General features: G+C 37.8%; 1 protein-coding gene across 1 annotated transcript in view; it reads right to left on the bottom strand.

The window, feature by feature from the left end:
- Positions 1 to 24321: 24321 nt before the first annotated feature.
- Zfhx3 (zinc finger homeobox 3) overlaps positions 24322 to 25411 on the bottom strand; it is a 149811-nt gene continuing 148721 nt past the window's right edge. The window contains exon 9 of the mRNA XM_013012672.1: positions 24322 to 25408. Coding sequence (XP_012868126.1) covers positions 24870 to 25408 — 539 coding nt within the window. The 3' untranslated portion in view covers positions 24322 to 24869. The remainder of the gene's footprint in view (positions 25409 to 25411) is intronic.

The raw sequence follows: 25411 nt of genomic DNA, 5'->3' as shown, positions 1-25411 counted from the left end.
GATTCATTGCATTGACCTGGAAGTTCAGCAGAATATCATGACTTCTATTGTCATGATATTCTCCCACCTCTGGAGGGAGAATGCTCATGTCAAGGTAGGCAGGAAGCAGAAAAAGAAATGGGGTTTGTGGGTATATCTCAGTGATAGAATCCTTGCCTAGCAAGTACAGGTTCTGGGTTCAATCTCCAGCCCCTCTAAGCCGAAACAAAACAAAAATCAGAAAGAGAAACACAGGCAGGGGATGAGGACACAATATGTGCTTCTAAGGCATGACCCTGGAAACCTTCTTTGTCCAACTAGTCATCACCTCCTGAAGGTTCTCCCATCCCCAAATAAAGCCATCAAATTATAAATCCATCAGTGGATTAATCATAAATGGATTAATGATTAGGGTGACCTAACCAATGCATTAGGTCATAGAGCTCTCATGATTCAGTGATTTCCCAAAAGCATATCAATTATATGCCAGGAACCATGTCTTTATTAACACATAAGCCTTTTGTAGGACACTTCATGTCCATACTTCAACAGGAGGTTTAGGTAGTTTCCTTCTATTAGTCTGGTAATTCCTGAATCCTGAAAGGATGTTGAATATTGTCAAATGATTTTCTGCATCAATTAAGATGACTGTTTTTCTCCCTTTTTCCTTCATTCTGTTAGATTAAGACAATTGATTTTCATTAGGTGGACCATGAAACATGCAACCTTTTGTCATACTGTATACAATCCTTTTATAAGCATTGTTTCAATGTTCATAAGAAATATTAGTGTGTAGTTTTTTTGTAGTATTTTTCTTACCTTTGGTCTTAGGAAAACAGGGCCTCACAGACTGTCAGAAAGTGCTTCTTTTTCTTCAGTTATTTTGGAAAGGTTTGAAAAGGACTTGTGTTGTTGGGTAGAATATGTATAATTGTCTACTGGATCTTATTTCTTTAAGATATTATTCAAGTCCTCAATTTTTTTTCTATCATGAACAGTGCTGCTGTACATATGGGTAAGCAGGTATCTCTATACTATGCCAATTTTCATTTCTTTGGATATATGCCCAAAGGTGGTATAATAAGATTGCATGGTAGTTCTATTTCTAAGGTTTTTGTTTAGAACCATGCTGGTTTCCAAAGTGACTATACTCATTTACATGTTCACTAAACAGTATATAAGGATTCAGTTCCTCTACATGAACATCCTTACCAGTTCTTATTTGTTGTCTTGGTGATAGCCATTCTTCTAACAGGGATTAGATGGAATCTCAGTTATTTTGATTTGCATTTCTTTTATGGCTAAGAATACTGAACATTTCTTAATGCTTTTATTTGCCACTTCTACTTTTATTTTACCAACTGTGCATTTCATTTGTCTGTTTATTGATTTGATTATTTGTTCTTGTAGTGTTTACTTTGTTGAGCTCTTTTATATGCTGATCCTTTGTTTGATGAGTAACTGGCAAATATCTTCTTCCATTTTGTAGGCTGTGCCTTCATTCTGGCAATGGTTTCCTTTGATATACAGAAGCTTTTTAATTTGATGCAATCCCTTTTGTCTTGTCTTGCTCTTATTCTCTGAGCTGCTGGAGTCCTGTTCAGAAAGGCATTGTGTATGAATACATCTTCAAGTGTTTTCTCAATGTGTTTCTGAGGTGGTCTTAATGTTTGAGGTCTTTGAATTGATATTCTTACATGCTAAGTGATAAGGCTCTAATTTCAGTCTTCTATATGTGGATATCCAGTTTCTCAACCTAATTGTCAAAGAATCTATCTTTTTTTGAAAGTATAGAACCTTTGTCAAATATTAGAGAGCTGTAGCTATCAGTATTTATCTCTGGTCTCCTATTCCATTGATCTACAGATCTGTTTTTGTGCCAATGCAGTGATTTTTTTTTTTGTTTTTACTATGGCTCTACAGGATCATTTGAACTCCTGAATTATGACACTTCCAGTATTATTCTTTTTGCTCAAGATTGCTTAGGATATTCAGGTTCTATTCGAATTTTAGGATTTATTTTTCTATTTCTATCATAAAATGGAATGGCAATGGAATTTTGATGGGGATTCTCTTGAATGTGCAAATTACTTTGGGTAGTACTGCCATTTTTGCAATACTAATTCTATAGGCTGATAAACATGAGATATCTTTTCATCTTCTAGTGTCTTCTTCAATTTCTTTCTTCAGTTTGCTATAATTTTTTATTAAACAGGTGTTTTATCTTCTCAACTAAGTATATTCCTAGGTATTTTGTGAGACTGTTGTCAATGAGATTATTCTGATTTTTATCACAGGCTGTTTGCTATTGATTTAAAGAAAGCTACTGATTTTTTTAATGTTATGCTTACAACATTTATTGAAAATTACAAAAAGTTAATGAATACAGTTTTAAATATGAGAGGGTTTTTTTTAAAGCTACTGATTTTTTTTGGGGGGGGGGGTCCGGTCATGGGGCCTGAACTCTGGGCCTGGGCACTGTCGCTCAGCTCTTCAGCTTAAGGCTAGCACTCCACCACTTCCAGCTTTTTTCTTTTTGCTTATGTGGTCCTGATGAATCAAACCCAGGCCCTCATGCATGCAAGGCAAGTGCTCGACCACTGAGCCACCTTCCCAGCCCTAAAGCTACTGATTTTTGTAAGTTGATTTTATATTCTCTTACTTTGCTGAAAGTATTTATCACCATGAGTTTCTTGGTGGAATAGTATGATCTTTTAAGGATAAAGTCATCCCATCTGCCAATAGATGTAATTTGACTTCTTAATTTTCTATTTGTATCCCTCGTACTTCTTTCTTTTGTCTTATTGTTCTGCCTACAAAATCAAGCACTAGATAGAATAATTGTGGAGAGAATTGTCTCATTCATGAAATGGCTTTAGTCTCTATTTTGGTAACATGTTGGCCATAGATTGATCATCTGTAATCTTTACTATGTTTGAAGTATGTTCCTTCTATTCAAGACTTCTATCATGAAGGGATGTTGAATTTTGTCAAGGCATTTTCTATATATATTGAGATGATCATGTGATTTTCATCCTTTATAAGATGTGTAACATTTATTGACTCATGTATATGGAATTATCCTTGTATCCCTAGAAAACAGTTTGACCATAGAAAACAGTTTGCATGATTTTCTTAATGTGTTGTTGAATTTGTTTTCCAAGTATTTTGTTGAGAATTTTTGTACCAATTCATCAAGTAAATGGCCCTGTAATTTTCTTGTTTCGTTGTATCCTCATCCAGTTTTGCTAACAGGGTGATACTGGCTATATCACATGAATTTCTATTATACACTATAGTTTGAGGAAAGTTGATATTTTTCTTTAAAGGGCCAGAAGACCCAAGCACTGGTAGCTCATATCTGTAATCCTAGCTACTTAGGAGGCCAAGATGTGAGGATGGTGATTCAAAGCCTGCCCATGCAGAAAAGTCCCCATGGACTATTATCTCCAATTAACTGCTCAAAATCCACAAATGGCAACATAACTCAAGTGGTAGAGCACTAGGCTGGAGCACAAAGAAGCTCAGGGGCAGTGCCCAGCCCCGACAAAAAATAAATTAATTTAAATAATGGACAGAAGAGTTTCTTAGTTCAATGCTAGACTTTTTCATTAGGAGATTAAAACTGTGTAATCTTACTGCTCCTTATTTAATTTTTTTAATCCTCTAGCACAGCTTTGGTAGATCATATACATTTAGAAAATTATTTTTCTTCTGGATTGTCTAGTTTGTTAAAAAATAAGTTTTTCAAATATCCTCTAATGATTGTCTAAATTTCATTTGTTTTTTTTTCTAAATTTCATTTGTATTTGTTGCGTTATCCCTTTTTTCATTGCTGATTTCATATTTTAGGTCTAATTCTTCTTTCTTTAGTTAGGATAACTATGAATCTTTGCAAAGAAGCAACTTTTTGTTTCACTTTGCATCTTTTCTATGTGTTTTTTTTTAGTGTCCAATTCATTTCTGCCTTTTGAAAGATTATTGTTTCTTCTTTCTTTTATTTTGGTGGTACCAGGGTTTAACTCAGGGTCCCAACTTGAGGCTTGCCCTAGTACCTTTAACTTTAATCATTTTTCAGATAGGATCTCATTACATTGGGGATGGGATCTCGTCCTATGTAGCTAGGGTGACAGGCACATACCACCACATTTACCTTTGTTGGTTGAGATGGGGTCTTGCTAACTTTATCATCAAGCATGCTCTAAATTATATAATCTTCCTGATATTTATCTCTCAAATAGCTAGGATTACAAGCATGAGCCATTCCATAGGGCCTATTTCTATTGACTGATTTAGGGTTTGGGCCTTCTTTCTCTGAGAACTTAAGGTATATCACTAGATTCTTCATTAGCTATCTCTCTGGGCTTTGGTCATATATTTATAACAATAAATTACCTCTATGCCCTTCCTTTTCTGTATCCCAAATGTTGTGTTAAGTTGTGCTTTTATTTTTGTATGATTCTGGGAATTTATTTGTCCTTTTATTTCTTTGATAACCCAATGGTCATTCAGAAATGTGTTGTTCAGTCTCTGTTTATATTGTATCTATAGTTTCTCTTGCTATTGTCTTTCTAATTTTATCCCATTTCACTCTATTAAAATATAGGAAATTATTCCAATGTTCTTATCTTTGTTAAGATGTGGTTTACATTATAAAATATGTATTTGGGGGAAGTATTAAGAGATGCTATGGACAATGTCTTCTGTGGTTTTTAGGTGGAATAGTCTATATTCAATGTTTTAACTATAATACTGCGTTAAAAAGTTCTTTTTTAGTCTTGTCTCTTTGGAGCCCTCAAAGCTTCTTGTATCTGGATAACTATGTCTTTCCCAAGATTTAGGAAATTTTCTGTTGTTACTTTATTATATATGATTTCTAGGCCTTAGATTTAACCTCTTCTTCTTATTGTAGACCCATGAATCATAGGTTTTGTCTTTTCATGTGTCCCAGAAGTGTCATATGTTTCATTCATACTTTCTTATTTTTTGTTAACTAGTTGGAGTCTCTTGTAGTTTCTATTATACATGTTAGTGCTATATGTGGGCTGAGGGTGGGACTGGTCAGACTGTGTCTGGGCTTCTTTCACTTTGGAAGCGTTCCTTCTTTGTGTATTAGGAACCAGTGCTGACCACAAGAAACCTTGAAGCCTGTGGACTGGGAAGATCCCCATTTGCTCCACAATCCCTCATGTTTATGTGCTGTAACCATCCAAGCCTAGAGCAATCCCCCAACTGCACTAGAATGTAGAGGCAGCAAATAGACCGCTTATTCTGGACTGACAGGAGAGCTAAGACCCTCATTACTTTCAGATACCAACCAACAGATCACCACCCTGGGCAGGAGTTGGGGTGTGTGTGTGGAGGATTGGTGCTGTTTTCTTGCTCTGCTTTGCTGATTCACAATATGATGGTTGTGTGTTTTATCGTGGGCTTCATTGATTTCATCCTGCTAGAGTTTGTTGAATGTTTTGAATGCCTATGTTTGTCTTTATCAGGTTTCAGATATTTTCAGCTGCTAAGTAATATCTGCCTCTTTATATTTCTCTTCTTCTATAGCTTCTGTAACATGTATATTGATCAGCTTGATGTCCCTTGGGCTATGTTCATATTGTGTATGTGTATGTGTGTGTGTGTGTGTGTGTGTGTGTGTGTGTGTGTGTAGTCGGGGGCTTGAATTCGGGACCTGGGTACTATCTGAGCTTTCCTTCTTCTTCTTTTTTTTTTGGGTCCGGTCGTGTGGCCTGAACTCTGGGTCTGGGTGCTGTCCCTCTTCAGCTCAAGGCTAGTGCTCTACCACTTGAGCCACAGTACCACTTCCGGCTTTTTTCTTTTTGTTTAGTGGTGCTGAGGAAATCAAACCCAGGGCCTCATGCATGCAAGGCAAGTGCTCTACCACTGAGCCACCTTCCCAGCCCCTGAGCTTTCCTTCTTAAAGCTTGCATTCTACAGCTTGTGCCACAGCTCCACTTCTGGTTTCTTTTTTTAAAAAAGAAAAAAATGGAGATTAGAGTCTTACAGACTTTCCTATTCAGGCTGACTTCAAACTATGATCCTCAGATCTGAGGACCATAATCTGGATTATAGGCCTGAGGCACTAGTGCTCAGCTTATGTTCACTCTTTTGTAGTTTGTTCTTCTCAGACTCAATAATCTTACCTGTTTGTCTACAAGCTTGTTGATTCTCTTATGTCCTCAAATATGATTTGAATCCTTCTTGTGGATTTTATTTTATTGTACATTTTTATGCCTCTTCATTATATTTCTACTTTTTCATACATATATACATAGTTGTTTTCTCAGGGTCATCCCTTAGTTGTTAGAGCACTGTTAAGACTATGTTTTAAAAATCCTTTGTAATTCCATATCTAGCTTTAGAGGGCATAGTCTCTTATTGATTTGGAAATGGCCCACTATGAGTGAGTTATATGTTCCTCACTTTTGTCATTATTGTTGTTCTGGGGATAAAACTTAGGGCTTTGTGCATGTTGAGCAAGTACTTTACCACTTTGCTTAGACCTGTGTATGTATGTGTGTGTGTGTGTATGTGTGTGTATGTGCGTGCGTGTGTGTACACATGTGTGTGTATAAACTGGATATTTTTTCCTTAAAATATGGATATTAAATTATCTCTTAGAACAAGAACAACAGATCAGGCCTCAACTTTTATGCTGTAAAGATTTCAGCTAGGGGCTGGGAAGGTGGCTCAGTGGTAGAGTGCTTGCCTTGCATGCATGAGGCCCTGGGTTCAATTCCTCAGCACCACATAAGCAGAAAAAGCTGGAAGTGTTGCTGTGGCTCAAGTGGTAGAACGCTAGCCTTGAGCTGAAGAGCTGAGGGACAGCGCCCAGGCCCAGAGTTCAAGCCCTACGACTAACAAAAAAAAAAAAAGATTTCAGCTAGGTCACCCATTTCACTATATGTATATTGCACCATCCATGTTATTAAAGGCAATAAATTTTTTTCCCTATGTCACACTTCTGTCATCTTCCAATAAATATATTCTTCATTTGCTTTTAGGCCCTTACTGGCAGCATCCTCAAAGTTAAAATGACTACTAGTAGTCTAACCAGGGAAATTTCAGCTTTCTATAGCATACTCCTCAGAATTCTCCCAGCCTCTGCCCATTGTCTGGTTCCAAAGCCAATTCAGCATCCCATTACTAGCCACCAACATCTGTATTACCGATCTGTTGTTATATAACAGATTATTACAAAGTTTAATGGTTTCTAACAGAAAACTTCTATTATCTCATCACTTCTGTTGCAACAGAGTATAGTTATGCTGGGTTCTCATGCTTAAAATCTTCTAAGACTGTGAAAAGTGTTGGCTGGGGTGACAGGTTGCCTTAAGGCTTAACTTGGAGAGAATCTGATTCAAGCTTAGCTGGCCATCGACAGGCCTTAGGTTCTCACTGGCTGTTCACTAGAAACAACTTTTTCCACAAGGGCCTCTGCGTTAGGCATTCACAATTAGACAATTGGTGTTCCTTAAAGAGGGAAATTAAGCAAGAGAGTTAGCCTAAGGAAGTGAGTCCTTCTGTAAGTTAATCTTGGAACAACCTTTTATACTTTTTGTTGTATTTTTTTGGCTAAATGAGCATCTGTATGTCTTGTCCATACTACAGGGGAGATGATTGCAACAGGGGTATGGATACTATGAAATCAGTTATTAGGCTAATAGGGGAGTGGGGCTGCATAGCACAGTAGAGTATGCTTTTAAAAATTATTTTTAAAAGGAATTCCTTTTCTTTGGCACTAAAACTTTTCTCCTAAGCTATTTGTTTCTTATAACCCTCTTTCCAATAAGGTATATTAGCAAAGTTTGGACATAATATATTAAGTGATTGTCTTAATTTTTAAGTAAGTTTGAGTTTATATCTTTTATTTGAAAATCATGGGGGGACATTTTTCTCATTATTTTTTTGCATTATGAAGAAATTAGTCTATTGGGTGTCATAGTATTTTTTCTCACTTTGTCATCCATTTTTTATTTTTGTTCATGATGTTTGTGCCAGCAGAATTTTTTAATTTTCATGTAGTCAATTTGATCAAGTATCTCTTTCATAGTGGAATCATATGACTGAAAACAAAGTCTATTTATGTATTTCCTAGTTGCTTTGATATTTTTCTATTGCCTTTTATGGGATGAATGTAAGTCTCTAGCTTAACACATAAAGCTTTTTTATTACCTTATTACTTAGCTTTTATCCTTTTACCTGCTGAACAAACTTTTTTTTTTCAGTACTAGAGATTGAACCCAGGACCTCTTACTTGTTAGACAAGCATTATACCACTTGACCCAAAGCTCTACTTCGGCACAAACTCCTTACTATTGTCTAGTAAAGTCTTACCTTTCCTTAGTGTGCACATCCATGCGTGTCTGTATTCTTGTCTAACTCCTTCTTAAAACTGGAGGGAAGAACACAGAGGCAGGGTCTATATTGGAGGTGCTTTTATGAAACCAGAGCCTTGTATGTTACCTGGTATGCTTTATTTCTTCAAAGAATAAATAAGTATGGTAATCAGAGAATAATACATATATACTATATAATAGAAAAAATACATGACCGTCAAGCTACTAGTTTGGTTCTCTTAATTCTTACCTTTCCCAAGAAGACAATAACCATGCTAGTTAAGTTTCCCTAACTATCTCACAGTTTCACAATTCCATAGTTGTCTAAGACAACTATGCAAGATTTCTGTGCAAAGAAAATCAGAAGCTCGAGGTTAGAAGCATGGTTCAAGTGATAAAGCATCTGCTTATCAAGCACAAGGCTCTGAGTTCAAGACCCAATATCACCAAAGAAAGAGAGAAAGAACAAGAAAGCCAGTAGCTAAAGAATTTGTGTTTGACTCTGGGAAGTGGGTACAACTTGACACCTTAATAATGAGAGGAGCATACCATATTCTCATTTTCCCCATCATGTGGGGATGTGGACAGAGGAGCTGGAGAACCAGTCCTAGGCTAGAAAATGGAAAGTGGGAGTTGTGTGTTGAAAGGAAAAAGAGAAGTCAGCATTCTGGCTATCCATGTAGTAGCCCTTACAGCCAATGTTTGCTTAACTCATTATTTTGATCTTTACTATGGCAATCAAATCTGTACCATAATTTTTGTAATATCCTTAGGTATCCCTTCTTGGCTTATTCTCTGCTAGTCCTTCGTGACAAGTATCAGGCAGTTTGAGAACTAGAAGTGTGGACTGTTTGGATCAGGAAAATGGTAACATTTTCCTGAAAGACGAGGTGAGAATTAGAGCTAAATGTCAACTGAGGTCATCATTGCAAAGCTCCCTGTGATGAGAACAAAGCCTGCGCCATGACCATGATGTTGAGTTGCTCAGTAATCTTTTCAGGACCAGGCAGAGAAACAGACATCACAGAAGAAAATGAAGGGAGAATGGTATAGAGTACATAGGAAGTACTACAAGGAGACACACTGAAAGCACCGGCTTGGCTCTAGCTAGATTATAGCAGAAACATAGTGAGGCCCAAAGCCTGTGATTGTTGAAATGAAAGTCAAAAATGCCAGTGTAGGCGGGGGTGGGGGAAGGGGGACGGGCGGGAAAGGGCAAAAGATACAGTCCTGGCAAAATGGACTCTGGGCTCCTATTTCAGACACCTGGTTTCCATTAATCTCTCATCTCTGTAGACTAGTACAGTCAGTACCTCCTAACGCTCCCTAACCTTGTCTGAGCTGGTATGTAAATTAAAGTAGCAGCTTTAATCTTCATAAAGATGAAGACAGTAAACGTTGAAGATGAAGTCAAGAGTCCCTAGGATCCCAATATGTAGTAGCAGAATACCCAAGTAGGTTATGGGGAAAAGAGAAGGAACTACCATAAAATCAAATTTTATTTCCTTCTTTGAACCTTTACCTTCCCTTTACCCCTCTCCCAAATATGCATATACAGGTCATGTTAAGTAGGTCCTTTCCAGTTGGCCTGTTTCCAAGACCAGGGTACAGCTGGACCGAAGGGCCACATGTTGAAGTTATTAATATGCCCGTGCCCTTCTCCCCCACTGAGCTCACTGATCAAAGGCCCTGCCAGAGCAGCAATGGATAGCCTCGCATAATGGGAACTGAAATTCTACTTAAGAAACCAGCTTTGCCAAAACACACTACCTTTTTAAGTGAAACATTCCATGCACATATTAACCTGATTACAGAAAGGAAGGGAGAATCTTTTTTCCTTCTGTACCCTGCTAATAATGTTCTGTCAAGTCTGATTTGGCTTTAGCTGTACTCCAAGTTCTTGTGATGTGCCCTGTTCACCAGCAAACTAAAAACAGAAGGTGCTGCACAAACTCTGGGATAGGATACTCCATACACGCATGCAGACGCTGCAGAATTCAATTCCCTGCCAACAGGAAGGCCAGTGACTTTTCTAGTCTCTGACAACCAGCAGCCTGCCTCTGATTCACACAGTCAAGCGAATGAAACACATGGAGAAAATGGTGGAAATAATTAAGGGCTCTTGGAGTTAACAGAAGCACTGACTCATTACATGGAGCCCCTGCCTCAAAAAGGAGCAAACCATTGTGCTTGTTAGAGAAAAGAACAAACGGTAACAAAGCATTTTAGAGTCCCAATCAGTTCCAGCCCCAGGTTGAGAAGCCAGTTAGGTTAAAAAAGAAAAACAGAGAGAGGGAGAGAGAAAATAGAGAGAGTAGAGGAAAGGAGATAAAGAAAGAGGGGACAGTTGGTGAGAGACAGACAGACAGACAGAGGGGAGAGAGAGAGAGAGAAAGAGAAACAGATTTAAAGGAAGCAATGTCATTTTGTTCTGCCTGATAACAAGAAAGATGCTTTTTGGTTTATCTTGGGGTATGGTAGGACAACTTGGTTCCTGAACAACTGACAGAATTGTTCAAATGGTTTAGATATACAGCTGCCCAACCTCAGAGTGCCAGTTTATGAAGAATCTAAATATGATAGTCCTATTGGATAGACAGGAGCAATGATTCAGTCCTTGTTGGCATTCAGTAAAAAAGAGCATGGCTCTGAAGTCCAATCTGAACATTGGCTGCACTATTATAGTTGGATCTGAGTGTCTACATTCCCTTAAATATTAGGTATAAAATAGAGGAACTAATTTACAAATTCTTGTTAGGAATTCACAACTTCTTACACGTTAATCTAACCAGTCTTTACACCTAATAGACTTTTGCATGAAAACAAAACTTATGGAATCATCCTTTAAGAAGAAAACAGTGAGGTTTCACCAAACATTTCAGTTCCTTTAGCAACTTTATCTATGTCCTACTATCTTATGCCATATGCTATCCAAAGAACATTTCAGCACAGTAACAAAAAGTAAATAGAGTAGCAAGACTATCCTATATAAGCTTTTGACTATGAACATTATAGAAGAGGAAAATATATCCTGTTATTTTCTCAAGGTAGTATTGAGGAAGGCAATTTATAATCATTGGAATTGGTATTGCACAACAGAGAGAGAGAGAGAGGGAGAGAGAGGAACTGAAAAGTATGTATAACTAGTCTTCATTCAATCTGAGGATGACAGAAGAGAATGACCTAGCCATGGAACAAGAGCTGTACATAATTGGCTTTAGGAAAGAGGGTTGAGTAAGGTGTTCTCAGCTAAATTAGTTTTAGCCATTATATAGATTTCCCTAATATCAAAACATTATAATTTTACTAAATAACACTTTCCTAAATAGAAACTTCTTCCTGATTTTACTCAATCTTTTTTTCCTGTGAATATTGACATCCAGAAGTTTTTGTGAATGCTTTAAAAGTTCATAGTAATTAATTTAGCCATCCAAAGAATAAAGTTTTTAGAAAAATTTTAGGGCTCCATAGGATCTACAATTGTGCCAGACACCTCATGATTATAGATACTTGCTTTAGTGGATTTGTTGTGCCATTATTTTTAAGATGAAGGTCAAAATCCAAAGTGTAGGTTAGTGAGATGCTTTCAAATCTTGTCAAGTTACTTCCTGGGTTCTGTTGTGTCTAGAACCAAAGTAACTTTTTTTGTCGGTCGTGAGGCTTGAACTCTGGGCCTGGGCACTGTCCCTGAGCTCTTCAGCTTAAGGCTAGCACTCTACCACTTGAACCACAGCGCCACTTCTGGTTTTCTGAATGGTTTATTGGAGATAAGAGTCTCACAGACTTTCCTGACTGGTTTGGCTTTGAACCATGATCCTCAGATCTCAACCTCCTGAGTAGCTGGGATTACAGGTGTGAGGCACCAGCACTCGACTTAGAACCAAAGTAACTGTTATCACTATTGTAGCTTTTCTATGTTACCACTGTGCCAAATTAGTTAAGACAGGATAAGACCTGGCACAAAACTCAACCCAAGGTTTAACCTGTCAGTTCCGACTTCAGGATGCAACATTCACATTGAAATCTCTTCTTCACTGGAATAATCCTGCGATGAACCAGTTTTCTTGAACAACTTCACTATTAGGCTCATCTTATATAATATATATTTTTGTTTTGTCCCGTGCATATGTGTTTCATACATTCTAAGCACAAGCTCTACTAACCCCCAGACACATGTTTTCTTATGAATTTTATGGGTTCTTTGTATATCCTGAATACTTGGTGCTTTGCTAGTTATGCATGCAACAAGAACTTTTTTCTACTTTGCAGCTTATATTTCCTATTCTTATGCTGTCTTTTGGCATGCTGAAGTTGATAGTATAGAAGTTATTAGCACTTTCCTTTCTCATAAACTATTTTTACCAGAAACTTCTACCTACCTTAAGGTCGTGAAAATGTTTTTACTATTAGCCTATGGGCTACCTGAAATGGATCTTGTGTGAGGATCCTGTTTTATATCTTCTTACAAGCAAACCTAATTTTTCCAATACATTTTGTAGAAAGTACCATTCTACTTCTGTTTGCCTGAACTTCACTCTTTTCTGCAAATTAAATGTTCATATATGTATTTAAATGTTCATATACATATTATTTATATTAATATTTAAATATAAAGTATTTAAATAAATTTATATTAAACTTTTAAGTATATATGAACACTTAAATATATGAACCTGTGTGTGTGTGTGTGTGTGTGTGTAAGAAGTCTGATTTGGAGCTTTCCAATCTGTCTTTGTTCTTTATCCATGCAGATAACTATTCACACTATTTTATTATACTTCTATATCAAGTCTTAATGTCTGGTGAAACAAGCTATTTTACTTTGGTTTTTTTTTCAGGAGTAATATTGTCTTTTTGTAAATTCATTTATATTTTATAACTAGTTTATTGATATTTAATTGGTATGATATTGAATCTAATACAACAAATTAGAGGGAATCAACAATTTGATAAGGAATAAAGTTGGAAGATTTATGTTATCAGCCTTATCATAAAGTTATGGTAATAAGCAAGTATGTGTTGATTTGGATAGATATAAAGATCAATGGTTCAGAAAGAACACTACAGGTACATGGTCAATAGATTTTCAACAAAAATACCAAGGTAATTCATTGTAGCATTTGCAACATTTTCCATGCAGAGTGCTTAATCTTGAGGAGGGGATTTTGTCAGTGTTCCTAAACTTCCTCCCAGGACAGCAAATGCTCTAACCTGCTCCGGGTAGTTGAATTTAGGCAGTTTTCTGCACTTTCTCAGTGGGAACAGATATCCTCTAGGTGTTGGTTCTATGCCGTCTGCTCAAGAACCTTTCTTGCTCCTACCCAGGATTATAGGATTTTTTTCCCCTATCTTTTCCAAACCACAGTGTCTTTGCTTTGAGGACCCGAGCATCTCCAGCAGGCCTGTACCACTCTTCCAGAGCAACAAGTATAAGTGTATATAAAACTCACCTTATTTTTGTTTTTCATCTGCATCCCAAATGATACAATGGCCCTTACTTGGCCACTAACCTTGTTAGGTTTGTAGTTGGTCTGGCTTTTGGTCTGCTCTTTCTCCTGTGCTTTGCTCAAGGTGAGATGCTCAGGAATCTTGGACTCCTTTGAAGAAGCTACTCCTTGGAATTTTAGTTTCTTCATTGTTATCTAACTTTAGTTTTTTAATGCATTCAAGGAAAAAAATATTATTTGGTAGTCTTTTTTTAAGCTTCTAATGCTATTCTTTTTTGTTTTGGACTATATTTTAATTTTTTGCCACAGAGTACCCTTTTCACTTTTATATTAATGTTCATTAATTGTAAAAGAGTTTTGTTGTAATATTTTCAGAGATGTATACAAAGCTATTCTTTTAAATGTTTTAAATGTTTCTTTAAAGAATCAGTTTCCTCATCTTGAAGTATTAGCCTGTACAACACTCACAGATTTTATGGGCATGTCTTTTCTTTCGTTGTCTATAGCAATCTTGTTTTGTTCTTTATCTTTTGTGTGTGTGTGTGTGCCAGTTTGAACTCAGGGCCTCCTGCTCTTGCTTAGCTTTTCCCCTCGAGGCTGGTTCTTTCCCATTTGAGCTCTTCAGGCTTTCTGATAATTAATTGGAGATAAAAGTCTCATATACTTCCCTGCCGGGGCTGGCTTTGAACTGTGATCCTTAGATCTCAACCTCCTGAGTAGCCAGGATTACAGATGTGAACCACTGGTGCCTGGGATTTTGGATATGTTTTTCACTTCAGGGCTCTAGTGATCCTTCTCATTGTTTCCAGGAAGTTTGTAAAAGCATGGCCTTATGTGCTAAGATTTCCATCTGTTCTTATATAGTTTCACCCACAATTTTTCTATATCTTTGGTCCTTAGTATCCTGGTCTTGGCTCCCTTTGAACTCTCTTCCCTACAGTTCCTTTCTCTTGTGGAGTTTTGTCCCAAAAGGGAACTTCAGTTTTGTCCTTCATGTCTCTTTTACTAGCAACAGCTTATCTCCCTGCCCCCCCCCCGCACCTCCACAGTACTCTAGCCCTACTTTTACAGCATGCAAAACTCTCCCACTTGTAACCATTTCATGAGCACCTGTTAGGTATTTTATTTCTCAAACTTATCGGATCCTTCTTCATGCCCAACATAGCAAGAACTAAATTTTGTCAAAATAAACATAAAATCAAAAGACATGATTTAGGTTTAGCAAAAGTGACTCCTGTATGCTAAGGCTTGTATTAATGCAATGGATTCTAAGGGAGAGCCACACAAAAAGCAGACATTAAAATGGAGCAGCTTAACTGAAGAAAAAACAATTGAATAGCTTACAAATAGGGAAAGCTCTTGTTGTTAAGGTGAAAGACCTTGAAATGCATTTTAGTGTCAGTCATACCTCTGCTGCTACAGGGTGGCTTACAACTTCACAATGTTAAATATTTTTTTTTTCATTCTGTCATTACAGCAAGTTTGGAAGGTAACTAGAATTCATGTATTTACCCCTTTTCTTCTGCCTGTGATCACTGAGTAAGCAGATGAGTAAACTAGTTGCACCCTGAGTCTTAGGAGGTCAGTTTGCACCACACCCTGCCCAGATAAACCTGCTGGAAGGGCAGGATCCTGCATTCATTTAAACTTTCATCCAAGTGTTCACAGCACTTTGGAATTGTGCATATGACTCTTACCCCGTATATTAAAAATAAATTGAGATAAGAGTAGTAAAGACTGGATGTACCTTCCCAGTTGAGACAACTAGACCAAACATAGGAAAGAAGTAATTTTCAAGGCACTAGATAACTAAGACAGTGATTGCTGTGAGATGGGAAACAAGTTATGGGGCACACCCCATAACTCTCCTACTTGATTGCATTGAGAGTTTCCAGACCTCAACAAAGGGTGGGTGAGCAACCTAGGTGAAGCCCAGTGGATTCCCTTAGTAGAGATAAAGCTCTGTCTTCTAGAATTGGAAAGACAGTGCCAGAAAGAACTCTAGAGATCTTCATAAGATCCTGTGCATGTAAAAAGTCATATGTACTGCATATGAAGAGACTATTTGAAGCCCATGAAAGAACTTGCCAAAAGAATACAAAGGCTGATGCCCACCAGGATAGGAGATCGTTCATGGGACATTTTGGTAGAGTTCTCAGAGGAATCATTCATCAGTAGTAGAGAACAATTGACCCTGGAGTAAACAGTGCAGTGATTCTGCCCAGCAACATTTACAAAGAGATGAAGGTATCAAGCTATTGCCAATTAACTTAAGTGTACCCCAGATAAAATAAAAGTTTAAGAAAATATATAGAAATATAATTACCCAACAAGGTAAAATTCACAAGGTCTGGCATCTAATTAAACATGGCTAGGCATACAAAGGGTCATGAAAACACAACAACTAATAATAATAATGAAAATAATAAACTGAAAGCAGAACTTATGCAGGGGTAAGAATGAGCAAAGGATAATCGTGAAAAGTTTTTACATTTTCCCCTATATTCAAAAGTTAAGTAGAGACATAGAAGATATATTTAAAATCCCAAATTAAATTTCTAGAGATGAATGATGTGTTGATTCTTATAAAAAATACACTGGGGTAGGATTAATGGCATATTAGAAGAAAAGATTAGTGGACTTGGAGACATCGAATTGGAAGCTATTCAAAACAACCAAAGAGTAAAAAAGTGAAAGCAGGGAAACAAATGAAAAATCCAGAACATCATTAAGTCTTGAGGTAAGTGTACCACTATATAAAACAAAAACAAAAACATTGGCCTTATCTTAGTCCTGGAACACAACAAATCACAAAAGAAACATGAGTAAAACTACACTAGTGCACATTACAGTAAAATTGTAATGTGAAAACACTTATGATAAAGGGGGAAACCTCAGATGCAATGAATGAGAAATACTTTGTGTGACATCAAATTTTATTGGAAATAATGCAAAGGCACATTTTAAAGGGCAAAAAGAAACTGCAGCCCACTGCAAACCATACTTTTATAACTATTTAAACAGTTTCAACCTTAGAACCATCTTACAAAAATGTTTTTGTTTATTTTAAGGCTTCAAAAGCTACATTTATACACTTATTGGAGAAAAGGGGAAATTATCCACCATTCTCCACGGCCTTTACTAGTTCTGTGATATGGCAGATTGGCAGCTTTATTGCCAAGTTCATCATTGTTTCTGCCTAAAAACAGACAAACTTCACAGATAGGGCCATAGTCTCCTAAAGTCAGTGTCTTTGATGAGCTAATAGATTAACGAGTAAAACTTTTTTCTCTCAGTGCTAATTTTCTCTCTTCCCCATGCCTCTCCTATATATTTTTCAGTGTACTTGAATAATAACATTTTCCAGTGCTTAAAGACAGAGATACCCTCTTGCATATTGCTTTGTGTGTCCCTTTTGTTTTACCCACATTTACTTGACTCTTGTAGCTATATTTGATATTACAGCTCTTAACCTGGGCGGTAGACAATCTGTCCTAACTTCCTCCCTTTCCTCTATTCCCTTGCCCCCTACATTTACACTGTGCATCCATCAAGGCACGATGAAGCAGATAGATATCTACGGTGGCAAATAAAATACTGAAACCCAAATGCTGGTACTGAACTTCTGTGCAGGTCATGAACAGAAATCTGCTAAAACACCTCTGCACCCTCTGACATATGTACAGGAAGGGAAGCATCAGAACTGAAAGCATGGCAGAGGCTTAATGGCACATAATTAATAACCGATGGTTCCAAATCCTCTGGGTTAGAAACACAAGAGTTAGAAACCTGCAGTTCCAGAGGCCCCACAGAAAGAAGAGGGTTAATGCTGACGACTAGTAGCAGCAGCAAAGGTATGTAGAGGTATGGACAAGCAGCTATGCCCTCATTTTACAGTAAGAAGTAACTCAATCAAGGGCAAGACCAGAACTGAACCAATTGGTAGAGCCAAGGGTCCGACTCTAGAGTTCATACTCGCACCCACCTTTCTCTCAGGAAATTGGATGATGAAGAGGTACCAGACAAAAGTTAAACATACCATCACCACTTAGTCTTTAATCACTGTACTGAGTGCTAGGGATAAATGTCACCAACATTGCCTCTGCTGTAGGTCACATGAGGAACAAGCCAAGGAGTACATCATTTAACAAAGTGTTTACAAATTCATATGAAGCAATGTAGATGGAGTTGGAAGAAATCAACAAGGGAACAAAGTGAAGAGTAGTTTATTGAGCATAGGAAAACCAGGAAAAATGGGTGCTAAAATCTTTGAGCAGCATAAGAGGCAGAGAAGAGCAACTAAGGCCTTCCATCCTTGCTACTTTTCTTAGTTGCTTCTTAACACTCATTTTCCAGGCCGAGAGACATTGGCCCAAGAGTAATGCAGTTTATCTGAAAGTTTTTGTTCTAGGTTAGTACTAGTTAATCCCAAGTTAGGTTAAGTAGCCTCTTTATACATCTCCTCAAATACAACTGTATTCAAGAGGATTAAAACCAAATTTATTTGTCACCTGTAATTAAATAACTCAAGACCAATTCAGAGGATCCTAAAGTAATTGGTTAAAATATCTAAAAAAAAAATGCACCAGGGGCTCGCACTTGTAATCTTAGCTATACAGGAGGCTGGGATATGAGAATGGTAGTTACAAACCAGCCCAAGTAGGGAAGTCTGTGAGTCTTATCTCCAATTAGTCAGCAAAAAGGCTGAAAACAGAGCTGTGGTTCAAGTGGTAGAGTGCTAATCTTTAACAAAAAAGCTCAGGGACAATACCCAGGCCCTGAGTTCTATTCCTAGTACTGGTAGCACATAATTAATTAATTAAAATATTCACCTTCATCATGAAGAATGGGAAACAGCCTCTATAAATAAATAAATGAATAAATAATGAAGTCTAGTATAAAACAGGAAGGGAAATAGTCATCTTCATCATGAAGTAAAGAATTGAGGCCATTGGAGAGCACTTATTTCTTTGCAAGTTTTCCAGAACATTGACTGGTCTTACCCTCAAAAGTAATGTGGAATGAGCACATCTGTCCAGCTGTAATTAAGGCTGCAGAGCAGAAGAGGTGAAAACTTCCCATCCTTCAAGTTAACTCTGCTTGTGCTCTTGTAACTTATAGTCTAAACATGTTACTAGTGAGATTTGGAAGGTCATTAGTCTATAACAGGGGCTAGGTACCACAGACATTTCTTTAAAGCAAAATCAGAAACACATATAAGCCACTTCAAGATGTTGCTATTTCACATTTTTCAGGACTGGAGAACTATTAATTCCAAGGAGATTAATATCCATATGAGCATGATATTGAAGCCAGATTGGAAGATGACTTTCCCCTCAAGATTAAAGAGGAAAAAAGAGTCTCTCCATTAACAGAGAGAGCTCAGGCCTCTCACCCAAATCTTTCAGAATTAATTTGGGCGCTTAGTGTGTCTGTTATAAAGGGTTCAATCATCACTAAGGTTTTGTCTTACTTTCATGTTACAAATTTGTCTGCAGAAGACTCTGAATTGTAGTCATCTTTCTCCAAAGGGCTGAAGCAGCAAAATCTTTCTGCACAACTGATTCCATTCAGTCTCAATGTGATCCAGACAGATATTAGAATTATAGCTTAGAAAGAGACATAAGAGCTTTGGTTTTGAACGGTTCTTATCATCCTATAACTTTACATGGGGTAGCGAAAGGGCAGTGACTTACCTGTATCAAGAAAATACAACGAGATACAACCCATGTGCTTTAGCACTCAAAAAAAAGAAAGGTTTGATGCCTGGGGGAAGATCTGGATTTCATTTAGGACAGTGATAGTACTTGTTTGGCATAGAGGTTCAAACACTGGCTAGAAAACTAGCTTTCTTCAGCAATGCTTGTGAAAATTACAGACTTTTAAGAGATTCTGAGTTAATAGATTAGGGTCACCGTTTCTTCTGGAATGGCTGCTTCAGAACAAAGGAAAACGAGTTGGTTGGCAATGGCCAACTGAGCCAATAGAAGGTTTCATCATGTAGGCCCTGGAAGAAAAGATCACTGTTGACCAAGAGGTGCCACAGACTTTTCCAGGACACAGCCAAAATTAGCTGCTAGTCTCTTAAATTATTTATCAGCCGTGGTTATAAATTAGAGATGAATGAGAGCCCTTAGAGTTTGATCTTGGATGTGTACCTTAAAAATTTCAAGGATCTTTCCACTGCAACGGGAAGGTTCTTGATAAAAGGTGGAGTAGTCCCTTGCACATAGGCATTGCCAGTCCTACAGCTGATTGTGCAGACCACTTACCTCAAATTCTCCTCTGCCAAAGATTTGGAAAAGCCTTTTGCTAGGACATCTAAGTGTAACGAGTCATCCACTTAATTCAACTTACCGCTTGTATTCTTCTGCCACAAAGATCCAATTCCTATTTCAGAGAAGCTCTTGGCCACCAGCAAAACTTCTTTGCTAATGGTTGTGCCAAGTGTCTAAAATTTTCACATAAATGTTCCATCCAGTTAAAAATCTACTTGCAGTTAGGACTCTTGGGACCAAGGATTCCCCCCAAGATGTCAGTGAAAGAAGCTAGCCAAGAGTCACAGCCCAACTTCTAGTACTTGCCTGAGTTCCAGGAGCTGGAAAGCTTAGGAACACCCAGTGTACTTTGGAATAAATACGAGTGGCCAGCTATCAACCTTTCTTTTTCCCATGTTCACACACAGGCATGCATATGAAATCTGGTAACGGAGACAGGAATTTTTGCTCATATTTTTTTAATGTATCACAATGAGCAGGAAACATACTTGATGAAATATTTTCAAAGGAGTATATTCAATTACCATCTACAATCAACTTAACTATGACAACAAAGTTTTTGTGACAAATTTTTTTTCAGTTTGAAAGTTCCATGTGGTTCTGTTAGTCTCCATGTATTTTGGTACAGTTCAGAGATCAGCATTGTTACAGTAACAAAAAAGCTAACAAGACTACATTATAGAAAAACACCAAGAACATCATTTTTGGTTTCACTTGCTCTATTTTTTTGTTTTTGTTTTTTGTTTTTGTTGTTTTTTTTTTGGATTTTTTTGTTTTTTGTGGGTTTTTTTCTTTTTGTACATTGCAAAGGCTGTTCATATACCTCTTCACCTCAGGGTCACGTTCATTTATGCTTTCTTTCCTACCCAAACTTGCTCCCCTCCCCCCCTGAAGAAAGTAAACAAACAAAACAAAAAACAATAGCCAAAGCTTTGTTTCACAGTGGGCAGTATCTCAGCGCCAACAAACAACTCAATTTATGCTTCTATTTAAAATGTTAATTTAATTTATTATTTAAAAAAAATATATGTCCATGAACATCAAGTGCACTGGCTTGGGTCACTGCCTCTTTCCTGCAACTTCCTGCCATGCCTGATAAACTCAGGTTTAAACACATGCCGTCTGTTTTACTTTATTTTCAATTGTGTAAAACTTTGGCCACATTCATTTCTTTAAATAGTTTTTAATTAAAAACAAAACAAAACACCTTCCATGATGTAGTAAACGTGTGTGTGTGTGTCTATGTGTTCCTTTTGAAGTTTCCTTTTTGGAAGGATGTAGAAAGGGTGAATGAAATGACTCCAATTCTGTGGGTCCATCTGGTGCCATGACTGAAGTCCCTAACACCAACCCATGCTGTGGAGTAAAGAAAAACAAAAACATCAAAAAAACCCGAGGTGCCAATGGAGGTTAAGAATGAATTTAAGACGTGAGTTGAGATAGTCTACTCACCTACCTACTATTTAGGAGTAACCTCCCCGAGTGTGATCATTCTAAACAGTTGAGCATTCATGCTTCAAAAATGATACAAACCATTGCCACTGTGGATGGCCAACCCACAAACACATGACTCACTCCTGCTTGACTTCTAATTTTCACCATCACCAACTGCTTTGTTACTTCTGGGTTAGTGCTGAGAATGACTTTTTCTGTTATTGGATGAACATACATGTGGGCGGTATAGTTGTAGAGGAAAGCATTAAGTGTGTAACCCGCTCCAGGATAAAACAATCACAGAACCCCTTTGAGGAATATGGGTGGGTGGCTTAGCCAATCTACCCAACCACCTTATTGTTGCCAATCACACCCACAGGTCAAGGCATGGCATAGCAAAACACTGACAGTCACTCTGCCTCACGGAGGGGGGATGGCATAGTAGCTCAAAACAAAACAAATGACCAAAAACCATTAGGGAAAGGGTGGCAAAATTACAAAGGAACTTGAAGTGGGGGGGGGGGAGGAGGAAGGGGTAGAAATTGCACTATTACCAAGCAATATCATTTTTAAAAATAGTTGTCAGAGAAGACCTAGCAGAATTTGACAGATAAAGCTAGTGTTAAATTGTTAATTGGTATCACATAGGGAACTAAAAACAAAAACAAGCTTTATCTATATGATACAGACACGGTAACATACAACAGTTAAATGGCAAAAAATATATATATATATATATTTCATAGAGTTACAAACAAGATAAAATAATGGAAAACAAAAAACTGTACAACTTCAAAATTTAAAAATGTTCATCTCAAACACAGGGAGAAATACAAGAATTCTTGTTAAAAGGAAATAGCTTGTTAAAACAGTTAATGTTTTGCGTACTTGTTTTGACACCTTATGCTACAACTGGATACTGATATGAATAGTTACGATGGTATTCTTTAGTATTTCTATTTTAAAAAAATTAAAAAGGAATTTGCACTGTGCATCAGCCTAGTTAGAAATATGTACAACAGTTCAGGATCTACTCTTTCATTAACTAAAAACAAATTCATAAAAACAGTCCCGGCTAAAAAAGAAAAAAAAAAAAAAGAAATCCATTTTCAGATCTTGGAATGCTCCAGTCTTTTTGCAAAGTCGATGAGTAGCTTCAGCACTGGGAAAGGTGGCCAATGGAACCGCTATTCACAGTCTTCAAAGTTCCCTTTTGAAATATAAGGAAGATGAAGGGGAGAGGGATTTCACACTTTGGGGGCAAGGGGAGATGGTGTCTGTGATGTTTGGCTATGAAAGTGAAACAGCAAAGCATCTATTTGTCTGCAGAAATCTACGTTTTAGCAGCACAAAGTTTTCCTTTCAAAGTTCAGACTTAAAAAAAAAAGATGAAAAAGGTCATGTGTTGCATTGTGTTGTGTTACAGGAATATGGGTATTAACATAAACACAAGTGCCTCACATAGGGTCTCCTTTTCTAGCATTCTGCACATCACTATCTGCTTTGTTGTTGGCTGCACTGTGGATCACTTGTCGCTCGGACTGCCTAACACAGGACAAAACTTTGAAGTAAAAAAAAATGTGTCTTTTGGTATATGGAATTGTCATTAACAGTGGCCTCTCTGCTTGCAGAAGAAGCACATAACCTGGGAATCTTTTGTCTTACTCTCTTTTATTAAACTAAGTCTTGTTTGTTTAAATCAGAAACAAATTCTCAAGTAACAAGAACCCTTTCCCTTTTTTCTGCATCAGCAGTGAAAGGGTGTGTCTTTGGATTTTATTTAAAGCATGAAATTTCTTTTTCTGAGAGAGGAAAGGAAAAACACAAACACATAAAAAACAAACCCCTAGCGAAAAAAAAAAAAACAAAAAACTTTGTAGAACGAAAGTACACAACCCAATTACACAAACTGAAACAAATGCTTTAGTTTAGGAAAAGAATATTTGAAGCACCTACCAAACAGGGAGGAAAAGAAGGAAGTGCAAAGAAAAGCCAAAGGAAGGATAAATTAAAAAATCAATGTACAAGGCTACCAGACAACTAGAATTAAATGCCTTTATAAAGTTTCAACTCCCCAACCAAAAATAATCGGCGAGGATCCTAATGACCTCTAGAATCCTTTGAAATTTCTTTAGTTTTATAAAATAATTCTGCAGCTTACCCTCTTCAGAAATGAAGGCAGCTACGTTACGTGGAAGATTCTGGGATGGGAGTTGGGAAAGAGGAAAGGAGAAGTAAGGAACAAAGGGGAGAAAAGCTTAGGCGAATCAATGGATTGCAATCTATCTGCTAGGAATGGACAAGACAACATCAAATGAGGAGCTGTCAGCTGGACCATACAAAAAGCTAAATGTACACAAAGGATTTTTTTTTCCTTTTAAATCTACCATACTGCTTCAGTTCATTTCCAATGCAACAATCTACTCAACACCAAAAATGGTCATATCTATCATAAATACAGAAAGTCAGTTTTTAAAACTTATTTAAGCTACAAGTCCTCAACACTTTGTGTGTGGGTGGCTTTTTTTTTTCTTTCTGAAAGTGGGAGTGCTTAACTTTTTCCCCCCCCTTGAAATTGGCTTTATCAGAAAAGCTATCCTTAAAAAAATCCCCAGAAAGCTAAAGCAGTTCACATTGGTTTTTTTCTCAAATACTTTCTGCCCATTTTTAAATTAACAACAAAAAAACAAAACAAAACAAAAAAATCTTTTCTGGAACAAAAAAAAAAAAAGAGAAAACCGAAAAAAAAATAAACAATGATTCTGAAAACAGAACGAAGTGTGACTGATTGACCTGAGAATAAAAAGACATTACATTTCTTTTTTTTTTTCCTTTTTTTTTTTTTCTTTTAGCAAGCCATTGGTATCTGAATGCTAAGATAGCAAGAGATTTGCAACGGGTGGCAGGGTGGAGTGCTTTCCCATACCGTGCGTGCCGGGCTCCTCTGTGCTCTCAAGGTGCGCGTTTATTGAAGAGGGGGGGCGGAGGGGGACACATATACAAGGGTTTAAGCTCCAAAGACAGTGGGGAGGCCCTGCGGACTTCTTCCCGAGACCAATAGTACCTTCGAAAGGACACAATGGAACAGGGTTGGGTGTGTCGGTGGTGGGGTGTGTCTTTTTATGTCGTTTTTTTTTTTAATAGTAAAAGAAAAGAGAGAAAAGACAAGAATGCGAAATCACCGGCATAGATAGGTATATGGGAAAACAGCCCACGCTTTTTCCTTTTCTTTTTTTTTTTTGTTTTTTTAGTGTGTGGTTTTTTTTTTTTTGTTTTTTTGGTTAGAAGCTTTGGAATTGCAGTTAAGTCTATTTTTGAAATTGGTTTGTTATTAATTCTTTTTTTTATTTAAATTCATCTGTATTGTTCATCTTCAAAGCTTACAATCTGAAGGTGTCCGTTCCTACACTGGTCAGACCACTGTCCTTGGGGCAGCTGGGGTCTTTGGGACCCTCCGCCGGGCTCGCCGGTCCGTCGGACTTTTGGCTGAGATCCGTGTCAGACTCCTCCGAATAGTCGTCTGTTGGCATCGAGGGCTGAACCCCTGAGGTGCTGCATGAACTTGAGGTAACCGTTGAAGATGAGGAGAGAGGAGGAAAAGAAGGGGGCTTCGTGGCTGAAGCCCGGGGGGCCACGGGCGGCCAAGACTTCCTGGGGGGGGCGTGGGCGGGGGGCGCGCAGGGGGACGAGGGGGGGGCGGCGGCCGTCGGGGGAGGGGGGCTGTCGTTTGAGTGAGCGGCAGACTGCGAGGTAGATGCGGTGCTAGGATCGGGGAAGCAGGCGGAGTGAGGTAATAAACTAGGGTGCTCTTTGGCGTTTCTCGCTGCTCTCGTGATTGTTCTGTGTTTGTGCAAGGCCGACTCGAGATGCTGCCGCAGCGCCTCCTCCCCGCAGAGCGCGCTCTCGCACGCCAGGCAGTGGT

The sequence above is a fragment of the Dipodomys ordii genome, unplaced genomic scaffold (genome assembly GCF_000151885.1).
Source record: "Dipodomys ordii isolate 6190 unplaced genomic scaffold, Dord_2.0 Scaffold18, whole genome shotgun sequence".
In the NCBI taxonomy this organism is placed as follows: Eukaryota; Metazoa; Chordata; class Mammalia; order Rodentia; family Heteromyidae; genus Dipodomys; species Dipodomys ordii.
The sequence above is the reverse complement of the archived record's forward strand: the minus strand, read 5'-3'. Positions and strand labels throughout refer to the sequence as shown.